The 14,936-nt window shown below is 39.1% G+C and overlaps 1 protein-coding gene across 2 annotated transcripts; it reads right to left on the bottom strand.

The window, feature by feature from the left end:
• Positions 1-6,528: 6,528 nt before the first annotated feature.
• Positions 6,529-12,051, bottom strand: LOC111874748 (E3 ubiquitin-protein ligase RNF185). Of its 2 annotated transcripts, none has more exons than XM_023870496.2 (6): positions 11,885-12,051; positions 11,411-11,583; positions 8,856-8,987; positions 7,445-7,499; positions 6,947-7,064; positions 6,529-6,852 (listed from the first exon to the last, which is right to left on the bottom strand). In XM_023870496.2, the coding sequence occupies exons 2-6, from the start codon at positions 11,548-11,550 to the stop codon at positions 6,755-6,757; spliced, it is 543 nt and encodes a 180-aa protein (XP_023726264.1). In that variant the 5' UTR covers positions 11,551-11,583; positions 11,885-12,051; the 3' UTR covers positions 6,529-6,754. The 2 variants fall into 2 exon arrangements, with proteins under 2 accessions (XP_023726264.1, XP_033611471.1); XM_033755580.1 differs by lacking the exon at positions 11,885-12,051 and adding an exon at positions 11,672-11,801.
• Between the last annotated feature and the right edge of the window lie 2,885 nt (positions 12,052-14,936).

Below are 14,936 nucleotides of genomic sequence, written 5' to 3'. Positions count from 1 at the left end.
TGGCATTGTCCACAAAGAGTTCGTTCCGCCAGGACAAACAGTGAACCAACATTTTTACCTGGATGTGTTACGAAGATTACGAGAGAGTGTGCGACGAAAACGGTCCGAAATGTGGAGAAATGGGAACTGGTTGCTTCACCACGACAATGCTCCAGCCCACACAGCTTTGACAAGCAACAACATGGTTATTGTGCCTCATCCACCTTACTCACCCGACCTGGTTCCATCGGACTTCTTTTTGTTTCCACGGATGAAGAGAAGTCTGAAAGGAAAGCGATTCCGTGATGTGGATGAAGTCAAAGAAACAGTATCCAGCCTCAAGAATTCCAGCACTGTTGTGAGCAGTGGCAAAAGCGTTGGGACAAGTGCATTAATGCACATGGACAATACATTGAAGGGGACTAATATACAGTTCAATAAAATGCAAAAATAAATTCCGGTTATTTTTGGGTCCCCCTCGTACGAGGGTTGGAACTTTAATAGTGGCAACTATTTGTTTACAACTGATACAAAATAGACGCATGTTTCAAAGTTTTACTGCCCTTCAATGTAGTCACCAGCATTGTCTACAACCCGGTGACAGCGATGTGGAAGTCGTAGGATACCTTTGGCAGTGCCTGTTGTGTTGATGGTTCGAATGGAGCGGTCTACTGCCTGAAGAATCTCTGGAACAGTTCTGAAGCGAATGCCACGAAGTGGTTCCTTCATCTTAGGAATCAAGTCGAAGTCACTAGGGCTTAAGTCCAGGGAGTATGGTGGATGGTACAGCACTTCCCAGCCCCATCGATCGAACAAATCAGCCACAGCTTGGATGCAGCTGAGCATGTCCTGCAAAATAATGGGTGGATTCTGCAGAAAGTGTTGCCGCTTCTTTCTCAAAGCTGGTCACAGGTTGTGTTCCAAAAATGAATAGTAATACTGTGCATTGACAGCCGGCTATCAGGGAATGGTATGCCTTAAGATAACACCATCACAGTCATACACAAGAATCACCATAACTTTCACATTGCTGGGGTTCTGACAAACTTTTGATTTTCGTGGTGACCCGTAATGAAGCCATTCATTCGATTGGCGTTTCATTTGTGGCTCATACAATTTGGCCCATGTCTCATCCAGCATAAGAAAGCCTCTCCTTCGCGCTCCAAGTGGTTGTGAGCAGTGTCATATCATAGCCATTTCTGCGTTTCCGTCAAATCATGCAGAACCCATAGTGATGCAGTTTTTCTCATGCCCAGGCATTCCTTCAGAATATGAAGCACAGTCATATGCACTAATCCTGTCTCTCAGGCCAGCTCACGAATCACATGACATAGATCACTCTCCAGTAACACAGAAAGAGCATACACTTCTTCAGACACTAGGACGACCTGGCCGACGCATGTCTGCCACATTTTGGCATCCCTCGTTGAAGGCTTTTACTCACCTTGCCACTGTTCTGTAAGGCAATGCAGATTCCCCGCAAGCCTCTTGAAGACCTTGATGACACTGTTGTGCTCTAAGGTCTCTGGCACATTCAATCTTTATCCAACTCCGTTGTTCCTGTTTTGAAAACATCGTGAGAACACTACATTAGACCGCCAGCTAACACAAGGCTCTGTTCTTTTCGTCTCTGTGCATGTGCATGATGTGGGAAGAGAGAATCCATTTGCCCTGAGGTATTTATTATTATTATTATTGGAGGGGGTGGGACGTAGACTAATAGTCTATTGTACGTCCCCCTTTGATATTCTACCAGTCAGTACCCTGCCGGTACTGGTGCTCACTATCAGCCCCGTTCAGCCATCGAGGCTAGCAGTGGTACCTGATAACTTCCCCATCTACCGGAGGCATTGGAAACTACTTGGGCGGGAAACTTTGCCTAATTTTGCTCAGAGGTCTCCTAGAGACATGAGGATCTTTTACGTGCCGTAAATCTACGACACGGGACCCACGGCTTAAAGTCCCTTCCAGAGGACTTGTTCCCTGAATTTTTCCACCCTTAAAAATTCCACGACCTCCGCCGGGTTTGAACCCGCGGCATACCTTGAATCATGAGGTGGGAACGTTACCCCTAGACTACAGAGGCCACGTGCCCTGAAGTAAGGTAGGTATGTAACTAATGTATGGTATTAGCAACATTATTTGGTTCTGTTGCATGGCGTCTCTACAGCAGTGTTGCCACTATTAAAGTTCCAACCCTTGTGTATATATATGCTTTAGGAGAAAGAATCCAAGCATTAGTAAGCAAGTGGCATTATTACATGTTAAGAATGGACTCTTTGAAGAGCAACCTAAAAGAAAAATATCTAAAGTAACATGATAAGAAATCAGTCTTAGAACAGATGCAGCCTATGATATTTTAGGATAGAAACTGATGTATGTTTTCATCTCCTTGTTTGGTTATGCTCAGTCATAAATGAATGAAATTCCAGGATTTAGAGCTCATTATGAGACAAATGAAGTTCTGAGAGAAATGCCTGCTTCCTGTTAAAGGCTGGTTATTAGATTCCTTAATTACTCCATATCAGTTGGGCTGTTCGGTTAAATGGGAGGATGATTATGGTGAAATATAAAAAAATGGTAATGTATGAGGGCTGTTTGGAGTTGTTAATAAAACAAATTATATACAAAAAATTTGTACATACTTAAACTACTTCTCAACATAGTCATTGGAAAAATTGAGGCACTTGTATCAGGGAATACATTTTGTATGTCTGTGTATGCCTCCTGTGAGCTCAGCCACATAGGTGATTGGGTCGACCCCAGAGCTGGTCTGGACAACGTGGAGAAGAGAAAATTCTTGACCCTACTGAGACTCAAACCTTGACCCCTTGGCTGCCCAGCCTGTAGTCAGTCACTATACCAACTATGCTGAGCCGGGACAGCAGTTGATATAGTGACTGGCTACTGGCTGGACAACCAAGGGGTCAGAGTTTGAGTCCTGGTGTAGTCAGGAATTTTCACTTCTCCATGTCATTGACACCGGCTCAGAGGTCCACCCAACCTCCTCTCCAATGGCTACCAGGGGCTCTTTCCCCGGGGGTGAAGCAGCCGGGGCGTGACTGACCACTCACCTCTAGCCAGTGCCAAGGTCAAGAAGACATAGGTCTATACATCCACTCCTCCATACACCTTCATGGCATAGTGCTTGCTTATTTAAGTACAAGGACATATAACAAATATGACATATTTGCTAGTAAAATAAATCAGAGTATAAGATACAAATCTTTATTTAGAAATTGAGTTGTCCATTTACATTGCTGTCAACTTAATGACTTAAAAGATATGCAGTTGCTACAATACTTCTCATACACCCCTTACACAAATACTACAACACTGTTTCCAACAGGAAATTGGGAAGACAATATAATACAGAAATCTATCAGACGTTTATCGTCCTGTCATGTTACTGTTACTCATTCCTATTCTTAAGTCAAATTACAATTATTTACAAGTTACAATTATTTTAATTAGGATTTAAAAGTTTGTGATGATGGTATATTGCTACAAGTATTATGTTTTTGGACATTACCGTCATCTTGTCTATTTTTCAAAAAACCGCCGTTTCTTTTTTAAAACACAACGTTTCGGAGACCGGATTCTGTCCCTGTCCTCAGGTAAAACCTACTCAGTTCGGTCCAATAGATAGAGCTAGCCCCTATCCCTTGACCGGGGGCTAGGGTATAGCTAACTAGTAGCTCTATCTATTGGATCCAACTGAGTAGGTTTTACCTGAGGACAGGGACAGAATCCAGTCTCCGAAACGTTTTAAAAAATAAACAGAATGTTTATATTAAATACAAGACAGTGAATAATGTCCAAAAACATAATATTTGTAACAATTATTTTAATCCTACTACTGGTTAGAAAATCCACTCATATTCCCATTACACAGCACATCCCAAAGCAATTCAAGTATTCAAGAACACCATAGATGACAGCAATGGGGAATGCGGAAACTTGAACACACATTCAGTTGGAAAGGAAGTCATTTTATTTATACAGAAAACTCAGTAATCTATTTGAAGGGCAATATTAATGCGTTAAATGTCCTCCTACAATGCACAGGTTCCACTGCGTGTCATGTTCAGTGGGAGATGTTCAAAACTGTGTTGTGAGGACACACTGTAACTGGTGGGTTTTAAAACCCTTGCAGATATTAGTATAGTATCTCAAGATTAATCATACCACAGAACAATCTAATAATATATTAATAAACAGAACAGTTAACATTGTAAATTACAGATTATAAAAACAAAGATCTTCCTCTGTCTGTAAGGTAGGTGACAAATTGTTACTGGATAAGCTGTTTTTGGACCTTTATAATTTAAAGTAGCCTAACTTCCCTGAAACAGGGTTTCCTTTGCAAATAGTTTATTACTAAACTGCTAGTCAGATTATTCCAGGATTGTCAAAATCATAAATGTGGAGTACGAGGGGGTACCCAAAAGAAACCGAACTTATTTTTTTTAAACTTATTTATTCAAATTTTAAGCACAAACCTTCAATCCCCTTCAAAGTACTCTCCACTTACACTAATACACTTGTCTAGTCTTTTATTCCATTTTTCAAAACATTGTCTAAATTCATCTTTTGAGATGCTTGACAGTGCCTCCGTCGTTTTTTCCTTCACATCAGCAACATCAGCAAAACGCTTTCCTTTCATGTCTCTTTTCATTCGAGGAAACAAAAAAAAGTCGCACGGGGCAAGGTCAGGTGAGTATGGAGGGTGAGGAACAGGGGTCATACCATTTTTGGTCAAGAATTGTCATACAGACAGGGCTGTGTGAGCAGGGGCATTGTCATGATGGAAAAACCAGTCACCCGACAGCCACAAATCTGGCTGCTGAGCTCCAAGTCACTCCCGACAGCTCCACAATTTCTTCAATGGTCCGTCGTCGATCTTCCTTGATGATGTCACGAATTTTGTCAACATTTTCATGTGTTCGGGCCGTGGAAGGACGACCAGAACGAGGTTTGTCATCAATTGACATTTCACCATTTTTGAAACGGGAAAACCACTCAAACACTGGAGTTTTCCCCATAGCATCGTCCTTGTACGCCGTTTTAACATTTCAAGAGTTTCTGTTCCACTTTTCCCGAGCAAAAAGCAGAATTTCGTCGACACACGAAAATCAGCCACTGCAAAAATGACGTTCACACAAAACAGTTGTCACTATAAACTCTGCCGAAACTAGTCCTTACCTTCTGAAGCAACGGTAGTCAGCTTATCGACTCAGGAATGTTAGCTCTATGCGCTCACAGCGGCTAAACACGGTACTACGAAAGCTCTGCCCACAAAAAAATGAGTTCGGTTTCTTTTGGGTACCCCATCGTATATGATCAACAAATCAAAATACATTACCAGAATTCACCACAGATTTGTTTGAAACAGGTGATGAAAAAGACCTTTATAAAGGTACAAATACAAAATTCCCAGTCAAGTTCCAGTTGATTTTTTCTTTCAGTGGGTGAATGCCCTGTTTCATTTTATTTTTTAGGAATTTTTGTTAGAATACTAATAATGAAACTGTCCATAATGAAGATATAAGTTAGAGATTATTTTAGTAATATCAGAAAGAAAAAGTCAGCACCAAGAGGATAACAACATACCACCAAGAGGATAACAACATACCAGCTATGTCCCCTAGGCCTCATGCCATTTTTAAACACTGATATGGGGGGACACAAGCCTGATAATATAAGCATTTCTTACAGGAACAGTAATGCAGAAATATGGAACATTGTCTTGTAAACACATATTGACTTAAACCTGTAATTTGTTTATTCAGAGAAGAGAGCAAAAATAAGTAGACATTCTATTTAAAAAAACTGAAAGAAAAGTGGTTTCAAAATATATGTTAAAATGCAAAAATCAAAATGAGGGGAACACATACAAAAACATATATTAAAATTTATTAGTGAAATCAGTTCTTACAGATAGGGCTGTGTGCATGGATGCCTTTTGATGTATAGTACGTTTTTATATAGTCACTTCAAAATTTCACAATTTGATATTTCCCTTAAATTTCTTGCAGATTGTCTCCAGGAATATGCAACCATACATTTCAGATTTTAAATGCAGAAGAGTTGGATTTAAGGTTCTCACAATGGTGGCTATGAAGATTATGGTTTTTTGGGTTGTAATACCATGTAGTTTGGAGAAAGCCTGATGTCTCAGAGGAACATGCTTGCCACCTACTTCTGCTGGTTTCTTGCACAGCCCTGCAGATGAAGGTGATATGATGTTCCTCCAGTATGTCAGGCTTTCTCTGAACTATACAGCATTACAACCCAGACAACCATATCTTCACATAAGTAAAGTAAAGCTATCCCTGTACCAGGCTGTGAAGGCCCATAGGGCTGTGAGACGTTGAGGGTCCCACACTATCTAGACAATCAGCTCAAAGATGGCGGTAAGGTTGTCAGCCTTATGCACCGGCCGCACTTTACTCCCCAGGAAAATTATTTAATTAATTCCTGGTACTCATTTCAGTTAGAGGCTGAGTGAACACCAGGGCCATAGTGCAGCTTGAAGGATTAGGTCAATTGAAAAAATCCAGTACAGTATATAATTATTTTTTTGTTCTACAGTATTAAAATATAATATAAAGAGACTCAATATAAATTCTTACTAGCCCCTACTTCAGTTCCCCAAATGACATTTGCTTACCAAAAAGCTCAGATTGTTGAGATGTACTATTATAATTTTCAGCGGTCACCAGAAAGTAAAATATGCTAAAGTAGGTTTCTGTAAAATTATACCAGATCAATACTATGCCATCAAGAGCCAACAAATGAAAAGAACAGCCACCCATAAAAATACTTTTGACAAAAACTGTTCTTCTTCAAACTGCGGAGTTCCTCGAGGAGCTAGAAGGGAAAATACAGTACTTTAGTTCACACTATATTCACCTGAGTTTATGAAGCAAATATCCTACCAAAGGCAGCTAATGTATTTTTATACCTGCACTAGGCCTTGGTTCTCCAAAATTAAAGGTAGAGGTGAAGAATCCAAATGGGAAGGCACCAATTCCAAATGACATGTGGAAACCACCATCCCCAAATCCAAAACCAGGAAATCCCTACAAAAAGAAGAGTCTGACAGTAAAACATGACAGCTAGTGACACACTGAAAGTTAGCAGCCCTCACAAACTCCATGTAACAGAGTTCTCTATAAGCTAATAATCACACAGTAGGTCAAGTTGTTCCTCATCTTTTCCAAAGGTTAACAGGCTCACAAAATCCTGCCTCTGGTCTTTAAGCTTCATGAACCCATCTTGAATTCATATCCAGTTGTGTATTATCTAGATTACTTCTTGCAAGTTGGAAATTTATGATATTTTAGTTAAAAATTATTTTATCATACTTCTGTTCTTGTAATAAGGTACTCTATAACTGTTACCTGTGAAGTAATCAGGAGACAACAAGCCATAATTAAACATGATATACAGGCATACTTACACTGTTATTTTCAGGCTCAGAACGCTGTCCAGGTGGCCGAGGAGGAACTTTATTTCTAAAGGAAAAAGAGAAAATCGTTAAGTGTTTGTGTAACTACTCCCTGCAGGTCACAGCTATACGTATGTGTAACATGTCATTATATACTGGACATATGGTGAAAATGTGGTAGAATGAGTATGGATTATAATGAGGGCTTCATTATGATGACAAAACCATCAGTTTCTTAATGTTCTACACATGGAAAACGATCAAATGACTCAAGGGTTTTTCTGCAGCACATTTGTCACGTGATTCCTGACTAGCCACCATGGTTTCCAATGACTGCCTTACACGCACTATACTTAACAGTTTGGCTTCAAAATAGTTAGAAACCTTGTATCTTGTGTGTGAAATTTTTTTATTTTATTCCATCGCCACAATAGGTAATATGGACACATTCATTCGTCATTTCTTACAACATGTTTCTGCTCATTAAGCCATCATCCAGTATTTGACCTGTTTACATTCACCTGTATTCATGTGCTAGTATTCCTACACTGACCAGTGATTACATATAGGAATACTGGTTTTCTTAGTAGTCTGTATTGCTGTTATATATAAAAAGGTGTGTTCACCTTTATGGTTAAATGTTAAATCATTAAAACTAAACATATATAAAAGGTTTTCTTATGTGCAGTCTGGATGTAGTAGTTCTGTGTATATGTGGCTCTACTCCTGTCTTTCTCTATGGTTCTTCCTGATCTGGAATGTCCTTCTGGGTAGCAACCTGTGAAGGTTCTGTTAACCTATCCTGTTTCACCCTTATCTATAAGGAACTTCACATCCCAGAATGGACCAAGGTCTGAGAAAACGATATATTTCTCTCTCAGAATTGCTTTCTGGGCACAGTTTTTTCCTCTGTCATCAATGTAAGAAAAAAGTAAAGTAAATGTAGAGGTATCCAAGTAACAGGCCGTGAAGGCCCATAGGGTTGTGAGATGTTGAGGTTCCCACATTATCTAGACAATCGGCTCATAGACGGCAGTTAGGTTGTGAGCCCTATGCACCGGCCACCCTTTACCCCCAAGAATATTCCTGGTACTCATTTCTGTTGGAGGCTGAGTCGACCCCAGGGCCATAGTGCGGCTGGAAGGATTAGGTCAGTTGAAAAAAGTCCAGGACTTGAACCTGCAACTGTCCTGCTTATAGCATAGTGCCTCAACCAACTATGCTACTGTGTGCCCCCTCATCAATGCATGAAGCTACCTTTATTAATTCCTTGGAAGTATGCAGATAATTTGCTACTCATTTCTTTGCCATGAAATACTATATATATATCACTATATAATCAAAAAAAAAAAAAGTGAATATGTAAGTCAGCAGTACAGATGCTGAAAATGACAGTGTTAATTCAACAGTAAAGTGGATTAACCTAGGATCTTCCTGCTTGGTGCTTCCTCTTCCATATAGAGGAACAACCTTCTCCTTGCTGATGGCTGCTTTACAAACAGGGCATACCTGGCGATTTGGACGAGTCTCTAACCACTGATGCAAACATGGCCAACTGCAAAAAGTAAAACAGTTTAAGAGGCAGTGAATAAGAAAATTGTGGGCAAATATGCTTTCCTTTTTTTTTTCCCCCAAATTCATTCTCAAGTATACAGAATTCTCCTATTGCAATCCCTAACAATGCAGCATTTCAAATCAGGTTGTTAAATCTCATATCTAGGCTGGAAGACTGAACCTTACCATATGAGGGTTGGAACTTTAATAGTGGCAACACTGCTGTAGAGATGCCATGCAATGGAACCAAATAATGTCACTTATACCACACGTTAGTTACATACCTACCTTACCTCAGGGAAAATTGACTCTCCCTTCCCACATCACGTGCATGCGCAGTGACAAAAAGAACAGAGCCTCATGTTAGCTGGCGGTCTAATGTAGTGTTGTCACGATGTTTTTGAAACAGGAACAACAGAGTTGGATAAAGATTGAATGTGCCAGAGGCCGTACAGCACAACAGTGTCATCAAGGTCTTCAAGAGGCTTGCGGGGAATCTGCATTGCCTTAAAGAACAGTGGCAAGGTGAGTAAAAGCCTTCAATGAGGGACACCAAAATGTGGCAGACATGTGTCGGCCAGGTCGTCCAGGTCATCCTAGTGTCAGTGAAGACGTGTATGCTCTTTCCGCATTACTGGAGAGTGGTCGACACCATACGATTCGTGAGCTGGCCCAAGAGACAGGATTAGCACATACGACTGTGCTTCACATTCTGAAGGAACGCCCGAGCATGAGAAAAACTGCATCGAAATGGGTTCCACATGATTTGACGGAAATGCTGAAATGGATATGATACGACGCTGCTCATTACCACTTGGAGCGCAAAGGAGAGGCTTTCTTACACTGGATGAGACATGGGCCAAATTGTATGAGCCACAAATGAAACGCCAATCGAATGAATGGAGTCATTACAGGTCACCACGAAAATCAAAAGTTTGTCAGAACCCCAGCAATGTGAAAGTTATGTACGACTGTGATGGTGTTATCCTAACGCATACCATTCCCTGACAGCAGACCGTCAATGCGCAGTATTACTGTTCATTTTTAGAACACAACCTGCAACCAGCTTTGAGAAAGAAGCGGCAACACTTTCTGCAGAACCCACCCATCATTTTGCAGGACATGCTCAGCCGCATGCAAGTTGTGGCTGATTTGTTCGATCGATGGGGCTGGGAAGTGCTGTACCATCCATCATACTCCCCGGACTTAAGCCCTAGTGACTTCGACTTGATTCCTAAGATGAAGGAACCACTTCATGGCATTCATTTCAGAAATGTTCCAGAGATTCTTCAGGCAGTAGACCGCTCCATTTGAACCATCAACACAACTGGTACCGCCAAAGGTATCCTACGACTTCCATATCACTGTCACTGGGTTGTATACAATGCTGGTGACTACAGTGAAGGACAGTAAAACTTTGAAACATGCATCTATTTTGTATCAGCTGTAAATAAATAGTTACCACTGTTAAAGTTCAAACCCCCATATATACATAATTGACAATTGATTATTCAACATATTCATTGCTCTTCCTCCAAATTTTTGTGACAATAACAGAAAAGGTATGCTATTCACAAGGTCAGGTTCATATTTACAGTCCCATGGCTCCCCACAAAAGGGGCATACAGGCTCTGGTCTTTCTTTAATCAATTAAAGACATCATAATGACCTATGTTTAATACCATGGTGTACAGAACTGATACACAACATTCAACTAATTTCCCACATACTCAAACAGGAGACTAGATGGTATTAAGAGAAAATATTCACTGAAATTCTGTAAATACCAGAAATATAAACTGTTTCTATAATGCATGAACAATCACTTTCTCCATATATTTAGAATACTCCTATCTTGCATAAATACCTCCTATACTGGCATGGATTTACCATTTTCTAATACATCTTACAAAATCTTTCCAGTCTTCACACATAGGTGATAGATTCTCATCTCCATTTGCAATGTGTATCTTCAGTAACGTGCAAAGCAAACTCAGATTTCTTTGCAAAACAGCTGTCATTGCCTTGAACTTTTAAAGCCCAACATTTTTGTTAAAACCATAGCAGTTTTCATTTCAATGTGATGACATTTTCCACAGAATTGTATAACATGCAAAAAATAAGTATAACCATGCCAGAAATTACTGTTATTCATAAAACTTAATATTCTGTCAGACTTTTACCCTAATCTTATTGAAACTGTTCACATTTATTTTAATTTAATGGCACAGATGACATACCAGAATACACAACAGCAAAACTGAAGGGGCACAAATCGGTAGGTAGGGAGAACAGTACACAATGTGACCAGTTTCTACTGCATTTCAAACACTTTTGCCTTTTGAACTATTTCACACAAATACCAATAACAAGACACTGCCTCAACATGTCTTTAAGAAAGTAGAATTTCACTGTCCAACATACCAAAATAAATGTCCACACATGCTGACCACAGCATCCCTTGCAGCATCCAAACAGATATTGCACTCCAACATTGTTTCGTCTTTTTCTTTTTCTTCTCCATTACTGCTTTTAGACGAGCCTGGTTCATTTGCAGCCGCCATTCTTCTAATCAATTTCGTAATCTTGCACTCTCACTGTAAAAGTGCACAACTGGTTACTTTTCGTCTCTAACCTTCAAATCACTACTATAGCGAATTGTAATTCATAATATCATATTCGTACATATACTTTCAGCACACAAGTCGGTAAATATTTTTCATTTGTTCGTAATGACGTCGTTATATGCTGGATTTGGCATACCAATGCTGTTTGGTTTCCACCCAGATCAGATTGCCACAGTTCCTCTCTGCAACCCTTCCGACATTACACATATAAGCTACAATATTAATTCAAGAATGTTTACAGTTCATGTACTATATCTAACATATTGCTTACCGATTTACTGGTAATTCCGGACGTTATCACATTTGATCATTACAGTGACATTCAAATTCGGTTTGTAACAGAGATTTCTTTTATTTATCTGTTATTGCAGCTGATTACTGGACAAATAGGAAGTAAGAAACACCTGTAGTCATAGTTACATAAGAAAGTCTAACATAGCCATATAATACACGCCATTTTTCTCATGTAGTAGTATATAAAATGAATAAACAATATAAATATACTGATAATGTAACATAAAGCTTCAGAACAAGGTTTATTTTGAAATATCATTGATTATAGGTTCCACGTATAAAACGCGCCAATATTAAAAATAACATCTCCAGCGTAGAAACACCCAGAAAAGGAGAATACATGACAACGGACTATTCCTGGCATGAAATTAGACAGTAAGTATACATTTTAATAATAATATATAAAACTTCCTTGCCAATATGATCGCTATGGCGTACAATAAGCCATTATTTTCAGAGTAACAATATACTAGTTCCAGAACAGTTTGGCTTTAGGAAAGGAATTTCCATTGAAAATGCAGCCTTTAAGTTAACAGTGTTTTGAAATCTTTTAATAAAAAAAATGTATGTTGGTGAAATATTCTGTGACTTGGCAAAGGCTTTTGACTGTGTAAATCATGAAATTTTATTAACTAAATTACATATTTTTGGCATTCAAGGAACAACGTTACATTGGTTTAGATCCTACCTAACAGATAGAAAACACAAAATTGAAATAAAATCATCAAATTCAATCCAAAGTACCTATTGAAGCTGGAGAATAATAAAACATGGAGTAAAAATTTAGATGATTTCTGCATGTTATCAAGCAAGGTTCTTTTGCAAATGAGTAAATTTTTTCTAGAAACAAGCTGTCCCTGAACCTAGAAATAACAAATGTAATAAAATTTATAACAAAAAACTCACCAAAATATCCATTAAACATAGGATATAATGATAAATATATAGAAGAGGGAGTAAACACAAAATTCCTTGGCTTGCAAATTGATAATCATTTAAAGTGGAAAAACCATATCAGTCAGTTGATTCCAAAGCTAAGTAGAGCATGTTATGCAATTAGATTCATGTTACATATTAGTAACACTGACACTCTCAAATCAATCTATTGTGCTTACTTTCACTCTTTGATGAAGTTTGGGATGTCATTATATGAAGAGACAACCACTAGTTGAACTGTCCTATAGTATTTATTACAGTTGCACAGTATACACGGATGAACTTGATTTTGAAGAATTGAAGAATAACAATAACAATAGTGAACTCCTTGAACACTGAACTAGAATTGTAGAACTGTAACTTCCACTCAATGTATCTTCTTATGTAACCTAGAGTTGGACATATAGAAAACATGTCACTGTCCGTATTGTTGTAGGCTTTGCCTAGCAACCGCTGTTTACTCGTCATTGCTAAGCAATGAAGCTTGCATTGTCACACTTGCTTGAATGTGGGCAGTTCCCACAGAAGTATTGGATAATTATCTGGGGTAGTTCATCTGACAGTAAAAATATATTGCAAAAGAAAATTATTAGAATCATGATGGGTGTCAAATCTCGTAATTTCTGTAGAGATCGATTTGAGAGACTACAGATCTTAACTTTGCCTTGTGAATATATATATATACAGGGTGTCCCAGGAGGAATGGTCAAAACTTCGGGAGGGTGTTCCTTATGTTAAAGTATGCCGATATAACCCAAAACACCTTTGTCCAAAGTTTAACGGTTACGGAGATAATGGCCAGAGAAGTGTGAAACTTTGACCGGTGTTACACACTTGTTGATTACAAAATACATATTAAAACTGGCAGGAATATGTGGTTTCTGTAATGTTAATAATGTACGTAACATCAAACTAACTTGTGAGTGACATGAAGCCATAAAATTGAAGTACAAAATACTCGCTCGCCATGTAATAATTGTCCTTAGGTTTCCAAGCATTATACATGACACATGACTGGCAAGCGCTGACGTAACATGGCTGCACTATAAGCTGACCACATAACTGTATTAAACGTACATTCACGGAAAATCTCTTTTGAAATTTCGTTTTCATTATCTCATGTGGATTATTATGGGAACACGTATGCACATTTTGTAAATTATTTACACCGTCCCGGGTAAAAGATGCATCATCACTGAATAAAATGACGCTTAACAGTTCGGGATGAGCTTTTATCCAGTGGCACAAATCCATACACTGAGCATGGTCGCCTGGTTCCAGATGTTGTACCCTTTGTTCATGGTAAGGATACAACTCTTCATCATGTAAAATTCACCACACCTGCATACATGATACGGCGATGCGAGAGGCCATTCTACGAGTGGACAGACACGGACTTCTCTGAACCATCTCAAGAATGTTCTCTTGTGTGTTTATCATTCGTACATCCTCCCTTTCAGACTGCACAGAAACACTCGGAAGAGAACCAGTATCACGCAATGTCTGCTGAATTCGCGTAAATACACTTTGAGATGGAATCCTTCGATCGGGAAAACGCCTTTGGTATTCTTCAACAGCAGCACGTGCATTGCCACCGGAAAATCCATACACAAAGAGCATATCACAATATTCAACGTGCAAAAACACAAAAGACATTTCAGCAACTCCGCACAACTACACGTAATTTACCAACCATTCACGATGCTGCCACAACGTACTCTGTAGGCTCTGTAGGTAGCATATGAGCCACATGAGCTTACTGCTAGTGTGAATCACCGCACTCAAGGACAAACATAGATAAGGCTTCTCAGCTTACAGGTACAGTGCGTGGACCGGNTGTACACAGTCTTAACACAAGACACAAACACTGTCTTCATAAACCCATTGCTAACCTCTCATGTTTTCATAAAAGCGCATATTATGCTGGGATAAAAAGTTTTAATAACCTGCCATCTGATCTCATAGGTCTTATGAATGAAAAGTCACAATTTAAAATAGCACTGAAACGATACTTTCTACTCCGTTGATGAATACCTGTTGCCTAGAAAATAACTTATGTGTCTTTAAATAGCCTTGTATGTAGTCAATGTGTA

This window comes from Cryptotermes secundus, unplaced genomic scaffold, assembly GCF_002891405.2.
Source record: "Cryptotermes secundus unplaced genomic scaffold, Csec_1.0 scaffold838, whole genome shotgun sequence".
Classification (NCBI taxonomy): domain Eukaryota; kingdom Metazoa; phylum Arthropoda; class Insecta; order Blattodea; family Kalotermitidae; genus Cryptotermes; species Cryptotermes secundus.
Note: the sequence above shows the minus strand (reverse complement) of the source record. Positions and strands in the feature narration are given on the sequence as shown.

Coding starts and splice junctions, on each gene's coding strand:
- LOC111874748 (XM_023870496.2), bottom strand. CDS start 11,550: ATGGCGGCTGCAAATGAACCAGGCTCGTCTAAAAGCAGTAATGGAGAA. Junction 8,988..11,410: donor ATGTGTGGACATTTATTTTG/GTATGTTGGACA, acceptor TACTTTTTGCAG/TTGGCCATGTTTGCATCAGT. Junction 7,065..7,444: donor CTGAGCCTGAAAATAACAGT/GTAAGTATGCCT, acceptor TTCTTTTTGTAG/GGATTTCCTGGTTTTGGATT.